Raw genomic sequence first — 26,767 nt, forward strand, 5'->3', positions numbered from 1 at the left:
CCTATGTGCAGTGCTTATTTGTATAACTTCTTTAGATTTTTTGTTATTACTTTTACTATTTATTTATACATGACTATGTTTACGTTTATGTGTGTATATATGCGCATATATTATTATAAATACCAACTAACAGAATAAAAAAGTAATAATAAACGAATGCCTCGATACGGGTTATGCCCGGTAAGGCGTTCATAGAGAAAATAAAAAAATAAAAGTTTTTTGTGAGATAAACAAAATAAATTATTTACAGATGTATTTGTGTTTTAAAAGGACATTCATTTTGTTTTTTTTAATTATTTTTTAAAATACTATTTTTTTATTAAGAAAAAACAACAGTTGTTTTATAAGAATACAAAATATAAAAAAATAGTACATACATCCAGTTAAAGTTTTTCACAAATGTAAAGAGAGAACACGTTACACAGTAAAGAGAAAAATAATATATTATATAAGACATGAGAAAAAAAAGAGCTCTTAAGAAGGTTAAGGGATGAGGAAATAGAGTGGAGGAGAGGGATTTTTATTATATAGTTGACCAATTCAAAATTTTGATATTATAATTAAATAAATATGTTTAAAGGAACATAAACTTATTAAACACATAATATAAATATATATATATATATATATATACGAGTTGCTTATTTTTTGCCTTGCTTGTTATGTACAAGGCTTATATTTACTGCAAAATGTATGTTCCTTCTTCCTTAAGGAACTTCTCCACATTTGTTTTAAAAAGACGAAACCACAGAAAACTCATTTAGGAGAAGCTGGACTATTGACAGGCATTAACTAACCTTCCTTTCCACTTCGAGAGAGTTCGGCATTTTGTGTCCTATTTTTATTTATTTCAACAATTACTTTTACTATTTTTACCATGTATGATATTACCTCATGCGATACGTCCTTATGACTTATTACATTTATTTATTTTGATTGTGGCACTTCGCTACCGAACAGACTATATTATATGAAATGGATGTAGGTAGTATGTTTACGCACACACTTGATATGGTCTGGGTAGTGATTTTTGCCTGGGTCAAGTTTAGCGTGTTATATCATTCGTGTATCACCTGCTAGAGAGGTAGCAATCTTGGCTGAACTCTGAGGGGTGAATTTGCGAATTAAATGTGTTTAAATTTGAAAAATAGGTAAATTTTCCAAGAATGTGATTAGTACCACTATTTTCAAATTAGAAAAAAAATACTCTTTTAGATATTTTTAGTTCAGTGGTGTTAGTTTATATGCATATTGGGATTTTAAAAAATCAAAATAATGGTAAGTAACTTTTTCATTGTACGAAGGTTGCTTGAATAATAATGATGTGTTTTATATGTGAGTGGTGTGTAAGATTTTTTACATTAAAAAAAGAGAGAAAGATAATAGAGATATTTAACCTCTTTAATATTTTGTACAATACAACAAAACGGAAATGAATTATTTTCATTTAAAACATACGTCAATCCACTTTTTCCTTATAAATTTTTGTATGTTTAATTTCAAGGTTATCAAACCACTTTATTTCTTAGTTTTTTATGCACGATAAAATAATCGATTTACATTATATTTCATCATCATCATCATTCGCTTTCCGCACCTACTTGTGCATAGGACACTGTATCGGTACACCAATCGCAGCGTTGTAAGGTAAGATGATCAGTCTTACGCGTCAAGTACCAGTCCAGGAACTATGAAATATTCTAATGTAAAAACACCTTTTAAAATAAATATTTCTTTTCAACCATGTCGGGAATCGAACACAAGACCCCTTGCATGGTAGGCAAATGCGCTGATCATTACACTACGGGGCCGACTATTTAGTCATAAAGTAAAAGATTTGCGAGTGCTGCAAATACAAATAAAATATTTTATCGCATTAATGAGACGGTTGCGTTTCTAATTTATTTTTCATGGGTAAAACATATTTTAATTCTTAGTTATATTGTTTTTCAAAAGGAAATACCGTTTATTTTATGTAGAATCTTCAAATCTGATAATAAAACATGAAAATAATCAACATTAAAGACATTTCACAAGTAAGTTTTACCTCTGAAAAGACAATAAAGTTAGTTTTCTCACATGTCATCTTAAATAAATAAATAAAACCATGGGGTTTCTTACGGTAAAGCAACAAATAAAATATAATGTTACATAAATGCATTACACACGAATTTAGAGATATAAAAATAATGATTATAAGATGAAGGGGAGAAAAATGTATGTCTCATAATTTATTACATACAAGGGTTTTAAAATGTGGTTTTAAAATTACTCCGTCTGCGACGCCACGAGTTCTGGTCGGTGAGTGATCAAATCACACATCTGATGACAAGAAACAAAGTAAAAATGGTTTTAACTGAAGTTTATTGTACGAACTGCTGCAAGCATTCTACGACAACGTTTGACATGCTTTGGTTAGTTTGTAGGAACGAAAAAGAGTTTGTTTTGTTTCTGACATTTAAAAGTTGAACCCCGTTCAGTTATAATTTGTGCACGTTCAACGTAAAAAAAAACATGCTTACCCGGAAACCTCAAAAATGTTGCCAATTGTCACAATTATATTGCAACATTTAAATGTATTGTCTATTGCAAACTAGTGGTCACATTAACATTTGACGTTGTGAAGTAGTTACTTTTTTTTCTTTTAATGTATTTCCGATAAATTTTGCAGCACCATCAAATGATTTTATTTTGATCACGTATAAATAATTAAATTTAAAAAAAATAAATTGCTAACCCTTACGGATTATTACATTCGTTTATTAAATTAATTTTGCATTTTTAATTCATGCTCTGTAGTTGATTAAAACATTTTTAACGTCTTTTGAAAAGGTTGTCTGAGTCTTTAGATTAGTTTTGTCGGGAAATTTACTGTATAATTTCAGTCCTTGATTTATTAGTTTCAATTGTCGTTGTCTCGTTTAAAATGCTGCAAGTGAAATTGTCTGTTATTATCGTACTATGTCTGTGAATATTACATTAAATTTTGTTTTTTAGTTCATTGCCTTCAATGACATTTTTTTATATCCAATTCCCCGTAGCACTGAACTTCCTCAGTATCCAATTTTTTCACCAGTTTCTCATACGTATGTATATTTCAATGTCACCATATTACTCATTCATATATCGTCCGAGTATTTAAGTATTTTAACATATGAGATTAATTTGATGCGGCTTCTGAATAAATCATTTCATCTCTATGTACATTATTATTTACTTGATACGCTAATTTAATCGGTGATTATTTATAAAATACTTACATACCTACTTTATTAGTCTTTATATGAATTTTGCTAATCAAGGTCACAATAATTATCAGTCCTTATACAATATATAGGAATATCTAGAAGATACGATGGTTCAGTTGCACCAAACAAGCTATGCGTCAATTAGTAGAAACATCACTTCTATCAGAAGTACTACGAGGGTTGTCGAGATCACTGAGTTTTGCATATAGAGCTGGACTAATACAGTTGATAACTTTTACAGACTTTCTGGTTTTTAAAAGTATTCTTCACAAACATTAATACATTTTAGCATGCGCTTAAACCAAATTTGGAAGCAGTTATTCCACTAGTTTGTTATTACTGTCAAAATTGTGTTTTTGAGGGCTTCGACTGCTTCATCTGGCGACTGAAACCTTTGACAACAAAGTCCGTTCTTAATTTTCGGAAAGGTAAAAAAATCGATGAGATTTAGGTCGGAACTGGACGTAGGATGGTTTAGCAATTCGACGTTTTGTTCCTCTAAAAATTTAATGGTCTTGCGAGCTGTATGCGAACTTGCATTTTCTTGGTGGAGGATGATTCGTCGATCGAGGTTGGTTTTTCGAGGCCCAAGGATGACTTCCGGCAAACAAATGATTGTATACCAATCAGCAGTAACAGTTCTTTGATCTTGCAGAGGTATTGTTGCTGCATGCCCTGCTTTTGAGACAAATCTTGCGACCATCTTTTTGGACACACTTCCAGAACGAATGACTTTTGTCGGCTTTTCTTCACCTTGAAACATCCAAACAGATGTTTGGCGTTAATTTTCGTGTTCAGATGAGCAAATCCGCGATTCATCACCAGTGACAATACTGTTTACATTTTAAGAGTTCTAGAGTTTTTTTGACACCAATTGTCAGTAGTTTATTTCTGATATTTGGATAACAGATGCAATATCCAACGGGATAATGTATTTAAAAAAAAAATAACATCATTGAAATTCCCAATGATGGTTCGATATTGCGATGTGTTTTATGTCGATCTTTCTTGATGAGCTTGCGAAGAGAACCGTTCTTCCCAGGCAACTGCCGTTTTTGGTGCACCTTGGATCGTCGCTAAGACTGCTGTCCACGTTTGGATTCGCCATACCAACGTGAAATTGTCGATTGATGTGGTTCCTCCATACCGAAAGCAGAAACCAACTCGGAGAGGCATTATTGTTGAGGTAATTATCTTCGAAATTTGTAAAACGTCATTGCGTGCAAATTTTCTCGGTTTAACTCCATTGCTCGAATAACTTGTAAACTTCGACAAATTGCTGTACCTACAACACTATATATATATAGCACTAAATGTTTGGATTTTGGTTTAATAAAAATGAAGGTTTCTTTTTAATAGTGTACATTTAATTCGTAGCGCCCTCTCTGTCCCTGTACACAAAACTAAAAAGACAACCTTAGTATTACTACTGATTGATCTGTTAATTCCTCAGTGTAATCAGCGTTGTCAGATCTACCGATTTTTCGGAAGATCTACCGATTTTAGGAGCAATCTACCGATCTACCGAATTCGATTGAAATTCTTTCGATTTTTATACATTTCCTTGTTTTTTCCGAGGAACAAAATTTCAATGCAAATAAAACGAATTCATATTATAATAATTTATTGCTTGTTTGCTCACTTCGATTGCCATCAGTTGCTTATTTAAAAAAACTGCTTATCTATCGTACATAAGTATACAATTAATGATATATTAATTATGGAATTGGCTTTTATTGTTGAATATAATGTGGTTAAATAAATCATGGCATAGAATTTTACGACATTATTGAGAAATGTAAATATGTCTATTTTATGAAGTAAAATGTAGAAGGATCACTTTTCATATGAAAAAAAAATATAAATGGTTTTATCTTCAGTTAAATATCTATTTAAATTTAGTTGATCATTGTTTTAATAATTTGTTCAGTACTTCAGCAGTAAGCAGTTTTTATTAAGTTTTAAGTTGCACTGAAAGTTAATTATTTCTTTGTTTGACAATGAAAATACTATATATTTTGATAAAATCGTGTCATTTATTCAATCAAATAATATTTTGAATTTTAATCTATATATTATATTATTATTTTTTATAAGAACCAACTCAAATATTCCTTTTCTTAAATGAATATTGAAATGAAATATTGTAATTTACATTTTTTGTAAGAAAAAGAAGACATATTATAAATCACTATATTTTGGTGATTCACTTATTGCAGTCTTTTTGGTTTTCAATTGTTCATTTACCAAATGTTTTGAACTATTTAAAGCAACGGCCTCAAGCAAAACAGCGCTTTAATTTCGAACAACTGTCAAATTTATTTTTGGCCCCCTCCTCCCCTCCTACCCCCTCTCCCGAATCTACCAAAATCTACCGATTTATTTTTCTGAATCTACCTTTTTTCGCTTGATCGGGTCTGGCACTGCTGAGTGTAATCATTCGCCCCGGCTTAAACAGAAGCCCTTTAGATTTATTGCAAAGAACAGAAACTTTCCAAATTTTTAGTTTAACAACAGACTTTTAACAATTAAACAACAACAACAATTAACAACAACAATTAACTTTTAACAACAGCGTTCTTAAAAATCTCAACAATTTTACATCGATCGATAAGGTGGTTGATAGGTTTCCTCATTAAGGTTTTAAAAAAAAAACAGTTTTTTTTTTAATAATCATTGATCAGTAAGTCCACTTATATTCACTTCACATTCTCGTATACACACAGTACTCACACACCCATACACATATACACACACCCTCACACATCCTAAATAATATATATACTTACCGTAACTAACATACACACTAAAAAACGGATACACTAAATAAGAGTACGCATTGTTTTTTTATTTATTTTATTTTATTGTGACTATAATTACTATAATTTATTGATATACACTTAAAAAAAACTTATTACTACTACGAGACTTTATTAATAATCTAGTAAAATTATATTCGATTGTACGAATTGCATCTATCTTAACTTAAACATTATTAAAATTAATCTTTTACAAATTCTAATAAACTGCTTTAATAACATATAATAAAAACTAAATTTTGGTATATATACAATTTTTAATTTTTCTTTTGTGACTATTGGTGTTCATTATTTTTTATTTTATAAATTGTATTTATATTGTGATATATTTTACTGTTTTTGAACTAAAAATAAATAAATAAACAGACGTCTAACGAATAGTTTCGATGCGAAATAATGGCTCCCCGGTACTGTGCAAAAAAGTAATTATTCCAAACTAAAATGGTCAATTCGATCTTTCGCTGCCCCGTTTCCCAGACTAAATCGAATTATATATTTTTTTAATAAGGAGTATAAAAATAAAATTTTGTGTCAATGTGTCAGTATCTTTTACGCTTTTCAAAATTATTTATAATATTGGTGTACCGTAAATCCGAGAAGGCTGATAAAACAGCTTGTTTTACTTAAGGCTGTAGTCTATTAAAAAAGTAAGGAAATCATACGATATCTTTACATGCTGGTCAGCAGGGGGGAAATAAAGGACATGGATGAAAATTATGAAAATTATGAAAAATACGTTACAACAAGAAATTTTTTTTTTTGGTTTGGTGGTAATTAATCCCGAGACACTAGTTTTACAATTAGCCGTCTAATCGATTGCGCCACGGCGCCTGTCGTATATACATAGATATCTGATCGTTATTTTACGAGACAATCAATCAATGGAGTCGATCGAATATTGTAATGGAATGCTTAATTTAGTTCCTAGATAATTTCATTCATTCGACACACCTTGAACTTCAAATTTACTTAATACGCCAATACAAAGGCGTGCAAAGGCGCAAACAGGTTAAGTCTTACTAAATCTTAATCACATATCAGCGGTTATATTGTATGAATATATTATCGATTATCATATTAGTACATTAATTATTTCCTCTAAATATATATCATGGTCAAATTCACACGAACAAGGGTTAAATTAATTGGAAAATAAATTTAAGATTAAAATATCATCATGAGCGTATTTCAAACATTTGTTTAATCAAAAATGAATTTAAAGTCTTACGCTTCAGACGCCAGTCCAAAGACAATGAAACATTACTGTTTAAACAACTTTTCAAATCAATATTTTATGTACGTCAAACATAAGTATGCAAAAATAAATAAAAATCAAATTTTAAATGAAAAAAATAGATTATTCTCTGTAGTGGTTTGGCTGTCTTTGTCAACTAATTTGATGTTTTTATGAAAAATATTATTCGATTCATCTCTCGGAAGACGACATCTTTTATAAGAGACCTACTAAATACATGAGTATTTTTAATCAAAAGTGTTTAAAAATAATCAGCATGTAAATAATTAAAAATTATATAGGTTTAATATGTACATCTCCCCTCCCCTCCTTATCCTCTCTTCAAGCATTTTTGTCCTTATCCCGCCCAATTTACAGTAACTTAATGTTCTTAAAATAAATATTAAAAAAATCTTTGATTATTGAGTACATGAAAATAACATTTTTATTTGTATAAATTGTATGTATTTATTTGATATGTAATATATTTTCTTTACTAACTTTGTATACTATGTGGAAATCTGTTATTAGTTCTGAGTTTATACACTATATCTGTTTGTTTACTAAAAATATGTATGTAGAACTGTTGATTTCCCTAATAAAATAAATTAAAAAAAATATTTAAAAAAAACAGCCGAAGTCATAGTTTCTCACTCGCCATGTTCAAATACACCTTTATTATTAAATTTTGGTATTTCGGTTTTGTATTTATTTTTTATCTTATAATTGCGATATCATAAACCTACTTTTTGCATTTTTCTAAATATTATTTGAAAACATAAATTACCAATAATAAATTAAATATTTTTTTTTCGCTCCTTATATTTAAGTTAGTAGTAATTATAACTATACAACTATGTAGTGTTATTATATGTTTTCATGTAAAGGATCTTTACCGACAAGCCATATTAATAGGCTTGGTGAGTCCTGTAAAAAAAAAATGTTTTAAAAAAATAATAAAATTGTAATATTGTACGTAAATAATAAATATAAATTAAAAAAAAAAAAAAAAAAATATCGTGTAAACACTAACATATTGATTATGGTCAGGGAATTTGTCTCTTTCAAGCCGTACGTACGTGCAAAATAGTTAATAGTTTTTTACACATTTGGGATTTGATTAAGTTAATTCATACATTAATAATTTGCAAAGACATTTTGTTTACATTATGTTAATTAGCATCCACGTTGCACGTGTATATGAATATTTTAAACTATAAGAGTAATGTTACGTCATTTTAATTTCGTGGTATTCGCATTTAATAACATCGTAATTTGGTTAAGAAAAAAAAGTATTAAAAAGTATTATTGATATTTTCAACTGGCCACATAATTAATATATCACCACCATTCTATGCTCGATGTCTAGTTGGAGCATATGACATACACAAACAACGTCATTTAAAAGAAAACATTTTTATATACGTTAGTAATATTTTTTAGAAAGATTGCTAGATTGCTAGATTCATTCGCGAAACAGTAAAGAAAAAATAAATTATTTAGTAAGATCGATGAACACAAAACAAGGGTAAACATAAAGATAATATTAAAAATATTCTTAAATATAATTTGCAATTATATTATTACGGAAACACGAATATTTTTAATTGGTTATTAGAAGATAAATGACGTATTGAGAAAAACAAGTTACGATGACTGAACAATCAAGTTGTATAATAATATTAAATGGTATGTATTCTAATTTTTACTATTTTATATATTTATTTAAAAATTAAAATTATATTTTTTATGCACGAATTGACTTAGGATTTTTTTTTAATAATAATTGTATCATGGTGTCACTTTTAGATAATTTAAGGTGTTTAATGTCAGGTAAAATTACACAGTAATAAAGATTTCAAAAATTTTATTTCATTTCTTAATATTTTATCTTTTAAATCTTGAAGTTTTTTACATGTCCCATTATGTACTCTAAAAATAAGATTATAAAGGCATATATAATGTAAAAATTAAGTTTAACACTGTAGTTAATAAGTTCCGGGGGGCGAAGCACCCACCTGAACCTTTTTATCCACCGACCAGCAGAGCCAAATAAAACATGAGACCATTACAACCTTTTACCCAGACAAATATTTTCCATCCGAAGTGACCTATGCACCACCCGAATCCTTGAATTGAAACACATTTTTAAATTCAAACTTATTTTATTCTAATATTCACAAAATCTCACTAGATCTCGATAGAGACATAGATAACATAATGCTATATTCAAATTTGAAAAGCCCTAATATATAATTTATTTGAATAATATTTATATGAACATTAAATAACCCTGATTGCCTCTTAATGAAACATTTCAATATAGGTACAGTAGATAAAGCTTATTGCTTTATTAATTACAAAAGGACATAAATTTATATTCTTCATACTATTTTAATCCAACGTTTTTAATACATATCTCTGGAAACAAAATCTTCCTTGATATCAAATCAGACATTTCCATATAATATATCCTATTGATTCGAATAATATGCGAAGAATATAAGTATGGTGATTTAAACCACAATATTAATTAATTCAATTTCCAAGATTATTGATGACATTTCTAGATTTTTACAATTTAAGTAAAAATCTTAAACAAGGATTTCTTATTACAATTTACAAACTATTTGAAATACTTTTAGATTTTTACAATAAAAGTAAAAATCTTATGCAGCACTTTCTCAATTTAATATCCTAAAATCATTGGAAATAATTTAATTCATTTTTATTCAATTCAATTTTAATAATATATATTTTTTTTAAATACCAGTGGAAAATTACTATAATACGGGTTCTTAGATTAATTTACAAAACGCCAATATCTCGTTAGAAAGTCTGAGTCTTGATTTACAGGGACAAAAGTGGATTCCTCGTGTTCTTTGTATTATTTCTATGCCATTATTTGAAAACACAAGACCAAAACTTTCGTCAAGAACCAATATGGCGATGAACTGCATTTCTCACACAGATTCTGTTGGTAGTTTCCGAATTAATAAATCAAGAGTCTAATAACCCGATAAACATCGTATCCTTGACTTGAAGGAATACGCATATGTTATGAAAATGCGTTCAGCCATTCCATACAGTGGCGGCTCGATACGCTTAGAGATTAATTTCTCACGTGGTCATATAAAATATCAGTTGTATTCAATAAATATATTATAATGGAAAGGGACCCTGTCGAATTCAAAAAGTTATTATTATAGACGCAAGACTAGTTTTTAATTATGAAAATTACACATTATTAAGGCTCTTACCGGATTACCCAAACCCTCTCTTGTCTCGGCCGATATACGTCGTGTTACGTGTCCGCCATTTTGATCTGTTTCTAGAAGTGAAGCGTACGGCGTGAAAAGTCTACCGCCAAAAGTATTGCCAGCGCAAGCACAAAAAAAATATGACAAAGTACTTAAACATATTTGTCCATGTATAATGATATAATAATTACCAAAAATTTTATTTAAAAAAAAAAATTGATAATTTAAAAAATGTACTACGTTACAACCTTAGAGCTCGAAAGATTTATATTCAATCATTTTTAACTTAACTGTAACAAGCACTAAAAATATTTTTTAGGTGTTAGCTACAATATTTGAAAAGTCTTTTCAGAAACATTATTTAATAATGATTTAGAAAAAGATATAAATAAAATTATATTTTTTATAATAATAAAATTAGCTTTCACATCTTCAGGACTGGTAAATTGTTTACAACATTTTGAACTTTTATAATATTTGTTAAAAGGTTTATAATTTTCTTTGTTATTTTTAATTTTATCTTAATCATTAACTATGGAGTTTTATCAAGAAATATACAAGATATCTATATGAATACTTTTTGTTGCGTTTTCGTCAAAATAAACGAAATGGGTTGCGCCAAAAAAGTTTTAAGAAAAATTTCATTTTGTCCATTGTGATAAAACAACAACTAATCCATTTTTAATTTTACTCTATAATGTAAGTAATATATACTATAAATTGATATTTTTCTGTGGTTCTGTGTGATACAACAACTCTCATCCATGAAATCAACTCAAACGACGTAACTTCGTGATATATTATATTATATAGATAATTATCCATGACTTTAATATATAATTCATTAAAAAATAAATAAAAAATACCACTTTGAATTCAGTCGCTATTAGGTATTCAGTTGAAATGTCAACTGGCCGCAATTGTTTTAGTAATTAAAAGTGCTAAAAACGGCCGCGTAGAGCGCTAAATGTCCTGCAATATACCGCATGAAAGTAATTATGGTCCTATGTCAAAATTACTATCTAAAAGAAAAATAGTCCTCAAGAAACAATGTTTGAAATACTGTTTTCCAAATCAAGAATCTTCAAATAATTTGTGTAATCTGCAAGTTTAATCTAGGAAAAAAAACCCGCACTGGGGTTAATACATTCATTGTATAGTATACTTTTTTGTACGAAAAGTAAGCTGGAAAAATCGGCTAGTTTCTTGGTGAAAACGGTGAAAATGATTTAAAATAATAGTTAATTATTTATTTGTTTTTCTGTAAATAAAGTTACAATAAAACATTATTATGGTTAGTCAAATATAATGGTAAGCTGCGCATGATCGCTTCTATATACGGTTCGCCCCTGCTGTATACCTAATTCGCCCGGATACAATAGTGTAATGTAATTGAATATTTATAAATAAATTTAATTTATACATAAAATTTGTCAACTAGGTTAAAAATAAATCACTGTAATAATTGCAATGAATTTTTTATACTTTGATTTTTTTTTATTGACTCAGAAGTGCACTTAACGTAATCTTTCGTTTACATTCATTAGCACCAATGTTATCTGCTTGCTACCCAGATCGTTACTTTTACATAGCTGCACATAGGTGCATTGAACATACCACTGTAATTGCGTTAAAAGCATTATTTCATGAGATTGTACAAGAATGTAAATTGTGTGTACACAGGTGCATAGACGATGTTCACGTACTAGGTCGGAATCAAAATGTAATTATACAGATTATTACATTTGAAATATATTTTATTCCCCATTTCATTCGCATTATTATTATAAGGGCCTAATTTATAAACTTGGTATAAATTTATGCCAAGGTATGGCAGTAAAATAAGTGTGGGTTTAGAATCCTTATTCTACCTCTATGATAAGGATGGTATTCCCATTATTATTCAACCACTATGCCTAGACGTAACTTTATACGAAAGTAAGATGATCAGTTTTACGTTTCAGGTACCAATCTAGTGACTATGTAATATTCTAGTGTAAAATAACCTTTTTAAATAAATATTTCATGTCAACAATGTCGGGAATCAAACCCGAGACCTCTACCTGCATGGTAGGCAAACGCGCTAACCATTACACCACGAGGCCAACAGGCTGACATTTTACGTTTTTGTTTAATTAAAAATATTATCTACATGATTGTTAAAATCTGTTCTTAAATTTACTTATGTATATCCAAAAAAGATAAAAACCCTCAAAATTAAAATCATAGATGAAAAATAGAAAATTTAATGAATAAAATAAAACTAAGAAATATGACAATCTCAATTCCAAAAACTGAGACAAAGTTCAAAGGAACATTATATTGTTAGATTATAACAATAGACAAAAAAATTAAAGAAAAATAAATTGGGTGGGGAGCATTTGGACTATTGGACACAGTGCGATGCGTTGGGTCCATAATCCATAAAGAGACGACGCACAGTGTTTCGTTTCATACAAGCTAGAAACTAAAAATTCTGAATGTACTTTTAACTCACGTATGCGATTCATTTAATCCTAAAAAGATGTTTTTTTTATTAAATATGTATTAATAATTCGTTTTATAAAAAATATGTCACATTTTGTTATTTAATAAACGAAATAAATTTTCTGGAAATTGATATCTGCATCCAATAATGTATTTAAGGGTCATAAATAATTGAAATTATTACTTTAATTCTATTGACTGATAAATCGGTCAACCTATAAAATAAATCATTGAAAATTATATTAGATACTTAGGCATAAAATAAAGATTTCACCCGAGAGAACTAATCTGCCTTCACTTGTTTTGTCAGAATAACCATTTTACAGCTGATTTTATTATGTTAAACATAAAAACTCAAAGGGTTTAAATAAACTTAAAAGTTTGACATTGTAAGGAACACAGAAGTGAGGCAACGGACACAGCAACCCTTGGTATCTACTGTCATCCAAGGCGTTTTGGCTGGCAAGGCCATGTACTACGTATGCCTTCCGAGAGACTTAACCATGCTTGCCTATGTTACAAGGCATCAAGTTCTCGGCGTCCTGGGCTGGTATTCCAAACGAAATTATAGCGCGCTATAATGCATATTTAGTACGTAAAAACGCGCTATACCGCGCTATAATTTTGTTTGAAATACCAGCCCTGGTCGTCCACTGTTGACAATTTGTGGGCAGTTTGCGTCAGAGTTGCGGTACGTGGACTTAACTTGGGAGGATGTACGGGAGGTCGATCGCTTGGCCGGAGGCAGATTATGGAATCCATATGCTCCACATAGGGAGCGGATATGGTATGATGATGATAAAACTTAAAGGTCTTTAAATAAAACATTTGTTATAAGTGATTTTCATATAGATTTATTTTGAGAAATATAATAAGAGCATGTAATGTAGATAAGCCAAAGGAATAAAATTCTTGTCAAGAAACTCTATTAATACTAATAGAATTCATGTCACTGGGTTTGGCGCCACAAATATAACAGGACATGGTTGACTTATTTTTAGCCAAAACGTTGCAAATTTTACCATCTACCATTGTTAAAAGCATTTTAAATTTTATGGACAATACTACACCTCCAATATTAACATTTAAATTTTCAAGTTTTTCAATTGCATCTTGAAGTTTTTCGATTTCAGACTTAGTAAGAATATCAGTTTCTTTGGCGAAAATAAATTTAATAGGACGACAATAAGAGGTTGAGGAAGGGCTTAAATTTTGCCAAATTACTTTATTAGGGTCATCATTAAGCCTTAGTTGTATTGGAACGAATGACATAATAAATAAAAATTAATCTATTGCATGCTCTGTGTGAAATTTCTGTTTATAATTACTATGTCCCGAGCTTCCATCTCCACCGCACTTGCATATAAGAGTCAGTACAGAACCTGAAGGAACTCTTTCTTTTAAGACTTCTGATTCTACATTTAGCAATCGTTCCACCGTATGATTTAAAATCGCTTGTAGCTGGATTTCTGCACTAGTTTCCGTTATTTTGACAAATTCCTCGCTCAGGCATCATGCTTCTTTTGCTTTTCTTAAACTATAAAATGCCGGATATATGTTGTGGCCGGTTTTTATGGCATTTTTACGCATAACTTTGTAGGAATGCGAAGATAATTTACAGTCAACGTATAAACTTAGCGCTTCCTCAATTGACAATGCCCGCTGTTTGTTCACTTGTTGACGTTCCCTACGTATTTTTGCTACTTCATTGGGAGTAGCTTTCAAAATTTTCTTTAGGAGATCGGCAACTGTGCGTTTTTCTGATGCTCGAATAAATACCTGCGTGGCAAACGAAAGTTCTTCAGATGTCTTCGTACTCACTAAATTACGCACTTTTGTCCTTTTGCACTGATCACTGCATACCCCAAAATCCTTTGCGGGCCTTCCAGTAGACGTAGATGGTTCATTCATGTCTACTGAAGGACTTTGTCGAAAGTTTTCACATATCAAAATATTTTCACTACCGTCGAGCCACTCAATTTTTTTTTTAACAAATCTATCTAGTTTACAGCCAGATTCGGTCCATTTTCTGCTTATATTTAAACAAATAAGCTTAATTTGATTTTTTATCAGTTTTTCACCACTTGCACCAAGTTCACCGACTTCAAATTTACTAACAATAATATTTAACACTTCTTGAAGCCTTTCTTTCTTCGTCAAACTCTTCCACATCACGTACAATTCTTGCCTGGAAATCTCGTATCTGGTACCTGTAAAATAACAAAATAAGATAGATGCAACTTCGTGCGGTAAAATATCGAAACTGTAATGAAATAACAATAAATTGGTCTATTGAAAAATAAAAATAATTTTTTGCTACTTTGATATACTCTCCGAGATAAATTCTCGAGAAGTTAGAAATTGATATTTTTATAACTACTGAAAAATACATAAGTTAAATTATTGTTTTTTTAAATACCTAAATGAAATACATTAAAATATTAGAAAAAAAACTATACAACATACCTTCCTAAATAGCTTCCATTTTTTTAAAAATCGAAATAAAAAACTTTAAACTTGATAAACAACCTTTACACGTCGGACGCCAAAATGCAAATAAATGTGATTAGGCTTTCAAAAACCAATTATCCGACTTTCATATTCTGGTATGAATCACCCTAAGCATTAATCACCCCAATTAGGCTTACAATCGTCACACTAACTATCTGGTAATGCCCCCATGACGTCATCGTTTAAGAATTCAAAAGTGACTTTTTATCTTGTAGCTTGTATGGGTCAAAACACAGTGCGACGTCCCTCAGTTCCAGCATGTAGTTCAAGTGCAGTCTCTTCAACCCATCATCGCCGCTACGCTCGCGCTACACAACCAAGTGCTGTATCTTATTCACCACGCAATGAATGCGCATTAAACAGCAACCTCGTGTCTTCTCTGTCTATCTCTAACTGGAGTAGAAGCTCTAACCAACCCCCAACAACCTAAATCCTACAGATGTATGCAAAATTGATTCTAGGAGACTTCTGGTATATTATAATTCTATGCCAACAAATTATTTACTCCGACCCTCGGTACTGCTCTTCTTTAAAAAGTTCGCTTCCTATTGGTCGTACGCATATCGTATGATTAGGGAACATCCAATAAGTGTTAAAAATTCCTTAAAACGTAAAAATCATTTTTGTCCAAAATGTAAAATGACGGTAATGCACGCCGACGGACTATATGACATGACCATATATTTTATTATTTTATTCATTCATTTAATATAATATAATAAAAAAGTTACAAGTTAACAAAAAGAAATACATAATAAAGCAAAAGTACAGAAACAAAAAAACGAAAATAAATACCACACAAAAAAAAAGCAACCCCTTGTGCTTGCTGTGGGATTACAATATTAATAATTTAAGTACAAAATACACATATATTTCAAAAAATAAATAAAGGTAAATAAATTATTCTTGAAAAAATAATTGCACATACATATGCATGCAAATGCGCATGCGTGCGCACGCATGTATAAATATCCACACATATACACGCACACGCAATCTCATTCACACGCACACACACATTCACCCACATACATACTATAACACGGTGAAGATAATTATAAAATAAGGTTTTCAAGTTACTTAACAAAATAACTTTAAGTACTGTAAAAAGATACATTAAAAAAAACGAAAAAACCACATTTCCTTAATTTAAAAAAAAAAAACTTAAATATGATTTAAATGTTAAAAAGCAACATGTAATTTAGGAGGTTGATAAACAAATATTTTTACTTTATATATAAAGTTTAAATTTGAAGCACAAAGTTTGTGGTTATTCATTTTAATAAAATAAATAAAACAACTTTTTTTTTAACCACTAATTTTTATTTTTCACTGACCGGTTTCAAAGCAAACAAGCTTCTTTGTCAAGATTTACGTAACTAATGAATTGATTCCTTTTTATTTTATTTCTATCATGTTCACTAAATACTACACGTGGACCCAATGAATCAAGTGTTTTTTTCTGACACGGGTGAAACATAATAAGAAAACAATAATTAATAACCAAATAAACAATATTTCTTTCAGTCCTCTCCTGGCTTACTTCAAAAATAATGATATCAAATTACCACCCGTGTAAGAAAAAAACACTTGATTTATTGGGTCCACGTGTAGTATTTAGTGAACATGATAGAAATTAAATAAAAAGTAATCAATTCATTAGTTACGTAAACCTTGACAAAGAAGCTTGTTTGCTTTGAAACCGATCGGTGAAAAATAAAAATTAGTGGTAAAAAACAAAGCTGTTTTATTTATTTTATGAAATATTTTTACTTTTAGTTTAAATTTTGAAAAGACATCGATAATTTTTATTTCGTCATTTGATTAAAACTATATTTCTTAACTTATTTTTCACATCCGAAGTGGAGCATGTGGACATCACAATACGCTTCCAGGAGACCCTATCGCCAGCCAGCACTCTCGCCTCCTCCCGCGTGCATTCCGCGTCCCTTAGTTCCGCTGTATGAAGCCGAACGATCGTCATCGAAGGCCTTCCTGGACGGCCGAACGTCTTAACTACTTAATTGCTTCTTTCTAGTGGTACTTTGTTTTTTTAGATAAAATAAAAGTAACATAAAACAGATAATGACAGTTCATAATGCCTAGACATCCATGCCCTATTTTTAAAGATGTTCTCCAACTCTCATAAATTTTGATCATCTAGATAACTCCGTAGGAGGTTAAATTCATTCTTCGTCTACGAAAATTTTAACACACTCAAAATATTATTGATTAAAACAACTGGTCCAAGAAGAAAAAAAGTTTTTTTTAATTGTTGCCTTACATACAGGTGAAATAATTAATCACTAAGTTTTTCAGCTGTTAACATCACAAACATCAATACTTGTAAGAATTGAAGCAATGCAAATGTTCAAATAGGCAGAATGGTGAATGCTATAAGTAGTGTGTAATTGACATCTAAAATCTGCCAATGAGAACTCTAAGACCGGTAAATACCTAGACTCTTTTCTAAAATCTTCTCCGACTCAGTTGTAATAATATATGTAAATAAATATACAGTTATAAAATATTTAATTATTCCATTCGATAGATTTGTTTGAAACAAATATAGATTAAAGGGTCATACTATAGTTTTGAGGACAAAACAAAAAAATTAAAAAAAATTGCTTTTTTAATCATGACGTAAATCAGTTTTATTTATTTATTAAGGAAATTATACCGTATATATATAAATACAAAGTACAAAAGAACAATTAAAAAATTAAGACTAATTACAGATTTCACACTGATTTATTATGAATGCAGGAGGAGAGGGGAAAAAAATCCAAAAAAGTAAAAATATAAATATTAAACAAAAATTACATAAAAGGGAGAAGACATTGTATAGCTCTAACTCTACTTTCCTCCCTCTCTCTCTGCTTCCATGAACATTTATATTTCTTAGTAAAAATTCACAACCAACAATAATTAATTAGATGCAGGTAGTAAGTGAACATATGAATAAGTATAAATTAAGAGTTGAAATCAAAAATTAAAATCAAAGGTAAAAGTTAAAAGTAAGATTAAAAGTTTAAAATTTAAATTAAAATTAAAAGTTAAGAATTAAAATTAAAAAGTTAAAATTGAGAGATAAAATTCAAATATTTATGAACCCTTTCAGCCCGGCTGTTCATTTAAATGTACACCAAATTTAAGATTTATTTTCTCACGTACCTACCGAAATTAAAAAGTGGTTAGTGTAATTTTTAATTTCTGTATTCCTTTTTTTTTTTTTCTGCTTATATTTGTATTCGGCATTTCGCAGAAAACTTTTTATTTTATTTCACTAAAATGAAACTCATACGAATAGATAAAATATATTGTTAAATTGACCCTTCCCTTAAGGGGCGTATCGAAAATCCCCCAGGCAGCAAACTTTTTCCATAACTTTTTTAGTTGATTTAATTTTTTGCATTTTCCAACTAGATAATAAAATTAAAAAAAAAAAAAAAAAAATTCTGGCGAATTCTTTCAAAAATAATTTACACTTTTCTTTTTTTTTCTCCCTCGCAAACATCAAACATTACAATTCGTGGTTTTGCAAATAAATAATATGTTGCTCAGTTTGCACATGTACTTTTTGCTATTTGGGCGCATATTTCCAGCCGTAACCATAAAATTCCGGATTTTGGTTAATACATTTACGTGCATTCCCCCTTCCAACTCCCTGCTGTACCGCCATGCTAACGGGTGGTGTGACTTTAGATCAATGATGTTCAATGTATCACAGCGAAAGTAATTTGATGTAATACAGCATCCACTCGCAACAGTATTGTTTGAAAAGATGTTAGAATTTTGCAGAAAAATTGAAATATAATGGAACAGATTTCTAAACATTACCAAGACAATCATAACATTTTTTCAAGGAATTTGCCTTATTTATTCTAGGTACCCTCCTTAGGAACTCGGGTTTTTTTTTCTTCTTCAGGCTCAGAAAGGTTAACTTACTTTTCATGAATTTAGTTAATTTTTTATCAGTTCGATAACTACTAGGCGTTAAAAATATTTAAAAAACTCTTTGAAGGCTGTGGTAAATAATCATTTGCGCGCGGTGTTGTAACATCGTGTTACCACAAGCAAAAGACGGGATATTTTAGAGCTCAGACATTAAAAAAAAAACACGAGACATACAGTCCATAAATCTTTTTCTTTAATCAATAAAAATAAACACACAATTTATCACTGTTAAAGCAAAAAAAAAACATAAATTCGCCGCTCACAATTCACCCCCTATTACTGTCAATAACTGACTGAATTTGTTTCACACAACAACGGCCATAGAACAGGGTCTCCGTCTTCTTTGTTATGTGTTCTTTCTTCGTGCCTCAGCGCTAATACAGATGTATTGCTGTATAAAGTGATGTAGCAAGGTTGAATATTTTTTGTTTTAAAATTCTGCATAGTTATACAAATTTTACTTTCCAGGTGGGAAAATGACCATTTGGAGATTACTAAAAATACAACTTCATCAAGTCCAATCCAAAGGAATTAATTTTGGTCTTAAGGGACAATTATTCACGAAACGCTGTTACGAATAATTCTCACCGAAAACAATGTTTGTCCTTCTTATAAAGAATTTATTATTTTAGTAGCATTGAACTGTCTATAAATTAAAAACAATTGATATAATAAAGTACGGAACTGTGAACCAATACATTTTATTTCCTTATACAAAACTCTGATCTGACAGGAAACCGTTTGAGATATAAATCAACAGTGTACATGTATTGTATATAAGTGAATCAAATTAGTGTACTGATTTGTTTTATTTTCTGTTTTATTCATTCACAGAAAGGTGCTCAGATATTTTTTTAATTGCACTGGTCAACACAATTTTTGTCTAACGCAGGTGCAATTAATGTAGTTTTTTTACCCTGTTTTAAAATATGCATACGGAATTTCTCCATCACCCAGAGTTCCGTCAAAGCCATTGACAATATTCCTTGTTTTCTGAACTTTTAACAGAAGTTTTTTAAAATAAGTGATGCAAAAATCAAAGGACTATTTGTGGAAGAACTATTGGATCCACTGGAGAATGCAGCTTAGCAAGCATTCAAAAATGTTTCTCACAGTTTCTAGGTTAGTCAAAATGTTTGAATATCTAGCAGTTAAGAATATTAAAATATTTGAAACAATTATAAACGCCGGTTTCTTCGAAACCTTTTCGATGTAGAAAAACCAATATCATATTTGAATTCAGGAGAAAAAATTATATCTGCATCAGATATTTGTTTTTTTGAGACAATTAAAAAAAAATTGCCCAGTATTTGTTAAATTATAATTGAAAATTCACCTAATATGTAGAAAACATTTTTTTTTTGTTTTAAATAAGGTTACTGAGTTGTTAAAAACTTTATCGTCATCGTCCTTTATCTATTCGGACCCATTGGTGCATAGGGCATTTAATGATCAGTCTAATTGCAGCATATACAATTGATATTAATCACTCGATAAATTGAAGCTCGATGATCAATCTTACGCATGGACAGTGAAATAAATCTTTCAGTACCAAGTGGTGTACAAAGCACTGCATTGATACAGTAACTGCAGGTTATTTTTAGCAATTTTGGTAACATGAAGGTAAGATGATCAGTCTAAGGCTTAAGGTGCCATTCCAAGAATTATTAAATAATGTTATCCACTCTTAATATTTTAAAACTAAGCATATATGTACTTTGAGATGTCCATTAAATATAAAGATATCACATAATATATCAAATTACAGATCATTAGTTCTGCGAATCGAAAATTTTATAAACGAAATACAAAAAAATAAAATGTATTTCCAACTGAGATGAAGAACATTTTATCGAAAGGAATATAGAAGTCTAGGCATCTACTTTCCACCCTATATATATATATATATAGTTGGATAATTTATATAGCGCCATTTTTGTGAAAATCCCCTCAAGAGCGCTGTACAATTAATAAATATCCCAGTACGTCTTGCAGCTACAGAGCGCATGGACGGTTGGGACTCTAGTTCCTCGTTATTAATTAAGATCAATAAAAAATTATAACAGATAGGAGCTAGATTACAGGACGTCTTGCAGCCCTGTGTAATATTTGCCATTATGCCTATGTTTGAACATCTATATTCCTTCAATTCTTCTATCTACTGATCGCTGTGAAGGTAACCTTTGTTGATGCGGATGATTTCAGGCAACACCAGAAGAAACTTTTTAACTTTTTTTTTTTTTTTTGTACCAGCTGGTTTTATGAAGGCGTGGTGTAATAGTCAGCGCATTTGCTTACCATGCAACAGGTCTTGGGTTCAATTCCCGACATGGTTGATATGAAATATTTATTTTAAAGGGTGTTTTTACACAATAATATTTCATTGTCCCTGGACTGGTACCTGAAGCGTAAGACTGATCATCTTACCTTTATGTAACAAAAATGATCAATACACGCTGCAATATTGATGCAGTGAATAATGATGATGATGATTTTATTAACAATATTTCAAGTTTGCCCAAATTTTTGTAGACAGGAATAGGATCCATCCTCTTTGGGAGTTATCAAAATAAATATATTACAACAGAGGTGAAGAACATTTTGTATAGCGTATAGAACTCAAGACATTTACAGGGTTTATGTTTAATTAAACCAGCTAATGACAGGTTATAAACCCTGTTAATGCCTATACTTCTATATTCTCTTCTCTCTGTTGAAATATTACTATTAATATTAATATTATAAATATTATATTTCAATTTTATTTAAAGCAATTAAAAAGTATTACGAAATGGAAAAAAATATTTATGGAGAAAAAAACATATCAAAATTTAAAATAATGGTCAAGACATATGTGATAAACAATTTATAAATTAAATATATTTGTAATGTTATTATTAGAACACACATGACAATATGTATGATATGTGTGCCCTACTTTAAGATTTAAATTTAAAAAAAAATATATATTAATATTGATAACTCCCAAGGGGTTGACTTGTCAAGAAAAACTTGGACAAACTTAGAATATTGTTAAAAGTAATTTGATTTACTCTGTAATTGAAAATATATATACACAGTGTTTTAGGGCTAGTCTGCAAAACTTCAGAGAAACATTCCTCCAAATGAACATTTTTAAAAATACTAATATTTTTCTAGGAACTTTTTTGTTAAGATTTAAAAAAACTTTAATGTCCTGAAAATGGAGTAAAATCTCAAATTCTCTGACTAGCATCCTTTCCGCAAACCTCTATCTATCCCCTATCCAGCCGTTTTTTTTATTGGAGAGTAGTAGGTGTTTGTAAAAGGGATGCCAGTTCGAAAAACAAAAGATAAACGCCATTTTCAAACTATATTCTTAAAAAAGGATGATGGGTGATATTGCGGTCTGGCCCTGAAACATCGTGTATACGCACGTGGAATTGTATCGACGAATATCTATAAAACGTATTTAAAGTGTGTCTTAAAAAAACTACCGAATTTAAGATTGACAAAAAAGGACATATAACTAAAGCGGGTAAGTATTTTGAGAAACGAAAGGCTCGTATAATTTATGACAAAGTCATGGGATTTCAACGTAATTATTAATAATATGAAATAATATTAGTGGGCGTCAAATTACGTCTAACAAATGTTATTTTCATTAAAATTCAGGTATTTCGCCCTTGAAAAAACTTCCTTACAAATTTATTTTGATGAATTATGTAGGTGCCTCTGCAAGAGAGTCAGCAACGTGTTTTATTGTCAATTAATTTAAACACATTTTTCATATCAAATTCATAGTTAGATTTGATAAATAATAATCAAATATTATGGAGATACATGCAAAAACCAAAAAAGATTAGGCCTAATACAAATATATTGAGTTTTTCTACGGACATTTCTTGGTGGAACTGCATTTTCATTATAATAATGAAAATACTTTATAGTTTTATTCCACTTTTATTTATAATTTTTTCTGACGATGTCGGTCACGACGAAACCCGGTCACTGGTAAAAAAATTGTAAAAAGTATTTTTATTATTATAACGTAATGTAAATGTCACAATATCAGCACAACCGATGGAAGTATGAGAAAGCTAATTTAATTTTTGAATCCACGAATATTAAACTACGATTATGTAAATGTAATGATGTAATAACTAACATATAAGTTATTAATTAAAAATACTTGGTACACTTCCACTTATTTTTTCGACCAATAAGCGCTTTCACCCTCTAAAGGGCATCTTCAGACTGTTAAACTTTATACAGTGTAAGGATGATTTTTATAAAATTAAAATATTATCTTAAGGGTAGGTACATTTAAAAATAAGTTGAAAGCAATACAATACGTAATATTTCAATGAAACAGAGTGTGATAAATTATTGAAACATGTTTCTGCGGTGTACTGTAAGGAAATATCATTTGTTTTAAAAATAAAATAAATAAATAAAATAAATTAAATTTGAAAGTAATAAAGGTCTTTAAAAAATTGTCCAGTAAAAAAAATTTTTTTTGCTAATTATTAGTGGAATAAAAAATATTTTTAAATTTGTAATTTTAAATTCCCGCAAAAACGGACATTCCATTGGCCACGCCCTTAATTCATCACGATTCATGTTTATTTGTTCCTGGCCATTGAAATTTGTTCAGAACATTATCACGAATCTTGTCGTCACAACAACCAAGGCCAAACACGACGCGTTTTTCTAGCAACATGTTTTTATTAAATTTCTTTTTTACATTTATGTATAAAAACATTTCTCCACAATATCCATATTGATTTATTAATTATTCGTAAGCCTTTTCATATATTTTTATCGGTATTCGTAAAATGTGATATTTCCGTATTCTCTTATAGTTACGTTGATACAATCGTTTAATTAGAAGTAAATTCCAGGTAGCAACGTAACCTTTGATATCTTACAGAAATGGGCACAAATATGAATTATATGCATGTTTGTTTATAAGTTTTAATTCCATTTGAAATTTTTAGCATAAATAAAAAAAAATTGGCTAAATAATGTAGGAAATGCAATATTCAGAAAACCATTATACTGTTCATTTTATATTATGTTTTTAAACAGTTTTATTTTGTAAAAATAAAAGGTGCAATGACTTCGTGTATTCGTTATCCTTGGACGTCCTTATCCTGACAGTAACCTTAAGCACGTAGCAAATGCTTATCGTCCATTTTATTTACTTTGTGTAATTTGACACTCAATTATTATTATATAAATTTAAAATGAGAATTCGAATAAAATTTATAAAACCAAATAATAATTCTCTCAAACGCACTTTAGCAGAAAGCAACTTAATTTGAAAAAACAATCGATATCAGAAATAGTGAATATTTCTGTTTAAAAAACTTCACCAAAAAGTCAACAGATGTCGTTTGTGGAAAAACGTTAAATAATGTGAAAGGACGCCTACTTTGACAAGATAAATACAATTAGAAAATTATGTTGATGTGGAAATCACAAACATTCGAGAGAATGGTGAACTTCAAAGCGAGTGAAGTGATCATTTAAACCAGCCAGGTTCATTTACAGGTCGTAAGCACAGTAAATGCCTAAATTTACACATTTCCCGAAAATTTCTTTATCACTGTTGACAAATTGGTAGTTTTAAAAACTTTTAATCGTAATCAGAGATTAATGATTATAATAACCAACCAATAAAATAAACGATAGGTACCAGCCTATATTTTTATTTAGTTTTAATACGTACGCGAAAAAATACAAAATAAATTAGAACAAGTAATATATGTATATTAACAAATTAATTCGATGCAAGTCTACAATAAGAAAGAGGAAATAAAAGGAAAAAACACACGTTGATATCGGATGGGGTAAATTCTATCGTTGAGCCGCATAGACTAGCTGATCCACGTGTAAATTTCATCAACTATCAAAATATTTCATGCCTTAATTTCGTAAAAAGTGTCGAGAATTCCAACCGTCTATGCGCTATGTAGCTGCAAGGTGTGTTTTTATCTGGTTGTTATTTGCAAACGATTAAAAGATATATAAAAACGCTAAAAAGTCAATTTTAAAATAATGTAAATGGGGGCTGGGTTTCTTACCGTCCGCGTCCGTCCATGCGCTTTGTAACTGCAAAACGTACAATAATCTAGATCCTATTTGTCATTAAATTTTATAATAATGAGTAAGTTCTGTGTGACGAGAAATAAGATTTAAAAAAATATTTTTTATACGCGGTGAAAATGAGAGCATTTAATTGTACGGCGAATTTTTTTATTGAATGTATGAAAAAAAATAAACTACTTTAAATGACATTACACGTTCTTCCAAATCAAATAATAGAGTCTTGTAATAGATTTTTGGGTTCCGGGAAGCAGACCCACCAATCAGGACAACTCACCTAAGAGAACTGGTGATTACAAAACTTAAAAAAATAGTAGCGATATAAATACTATATATAAAAATAAAAATAAGAATTTTTTGGCTTATTTTGATAGTCTATTGACAAAAAAAAAGAACTTCCTCGATGGAAACGAGGAACTAGAATACAAACCGTCCATGCGCTGAGTAGGTGAGAGGCGAGTCGGGATATTTATTGTATAGCGCCTTCGAGGAGATTAAAAAAAAATTGCACTATATTTATTTATTTATTTAATTCAATTTATAATACATTGTTTACAAAAAAATGTTTATACAATAGGTACAATCAATATAATTTCCTTTTTATTTATGGATGTAGCCACTCCACTGGCCCACAAGGACGTTCCGGAGTATCAGTGTATTATTTGTTTTATACATAATAGTACATACTTTCACATCAATTGTTGTGTAAAAATTCAAAATAAACATGAAAAATTAAAAAAAAATATTGAAAAAGATTTTAAAACATACCTTCATTAATAAATTGAGAAAGGACCTTCAAGAAATTAAAATTATATTCTGATAATATATGAAACAGATTCCTCAGCTTCCTGTCTGGTCCTTTTGGTAATCCATTTATAGACTGGAGTTTTGAAAACATTGATTTTCATTTTGCTTACCGATATATCCATACTTAAAAAGTTGTATAGCTTAGGGGCCAGAAAATTATAAGTAATTGGTTTTTTTTCTTTGGTAGCAAATGTATTTTTTTTGTCTTTTCCTAGTGTTGTAAATTTTTTGTCCGTCATTATGTCTGGCAGGCTTTTGATGAAAGCGTCTTAATATTGTCTTTATGTATATTTGGCTTATGTCCAGGACTGGAAATTCTGTAAAAAGTCTGTCTGTATATAAATGTTCCAAAAT

The 26,767-nt window shown here is 29.7% G+C and overlaps 1 protein-coding gene across 1 annotated transcript in view; it reads left to right on the forward strand.

Annotated features, from left to right (window-relative positions):
• The first annotated feature begins 1,060 nt into the window (after positions 1-1,060).
• The window catches only part of LOC148283723 (phospholipase B1, membrane-associated-like), a 43,704-nt gene continuing 17,997 nt past the window's right edge, over positions 1,061-26,767 (forward strand). The window contains exon 1 of the mRNA XM_088243415.1: positions 1,061-1,278. Coding sequence (XP_088099541.1) covers positions 1,276-1,278 — 3 coding nt within the window. The 5' untranslated portion in view covers positions 1,061-1,275. The remainder of the gene's footprint in view (positions 1,279-26,767) is intronic.

Source organism: Micrasema longulum, unplaced genomic scaffold (genome assembly GCF_059751315.1).
Source record: "Micrasema longulum isolate JH-2025_06_02 unplaced genomic scaffold, ASM5975131v1 h1tg000210l, whole genome shotgun sequence".
Classification (NCBI taxonomy): domain Eukaryota; kingdom Metazoa; phylum Arthropoda; class Insecta; order Trichoptera; family Brachycentridae; genus Micrasema; species Micrasema longulum.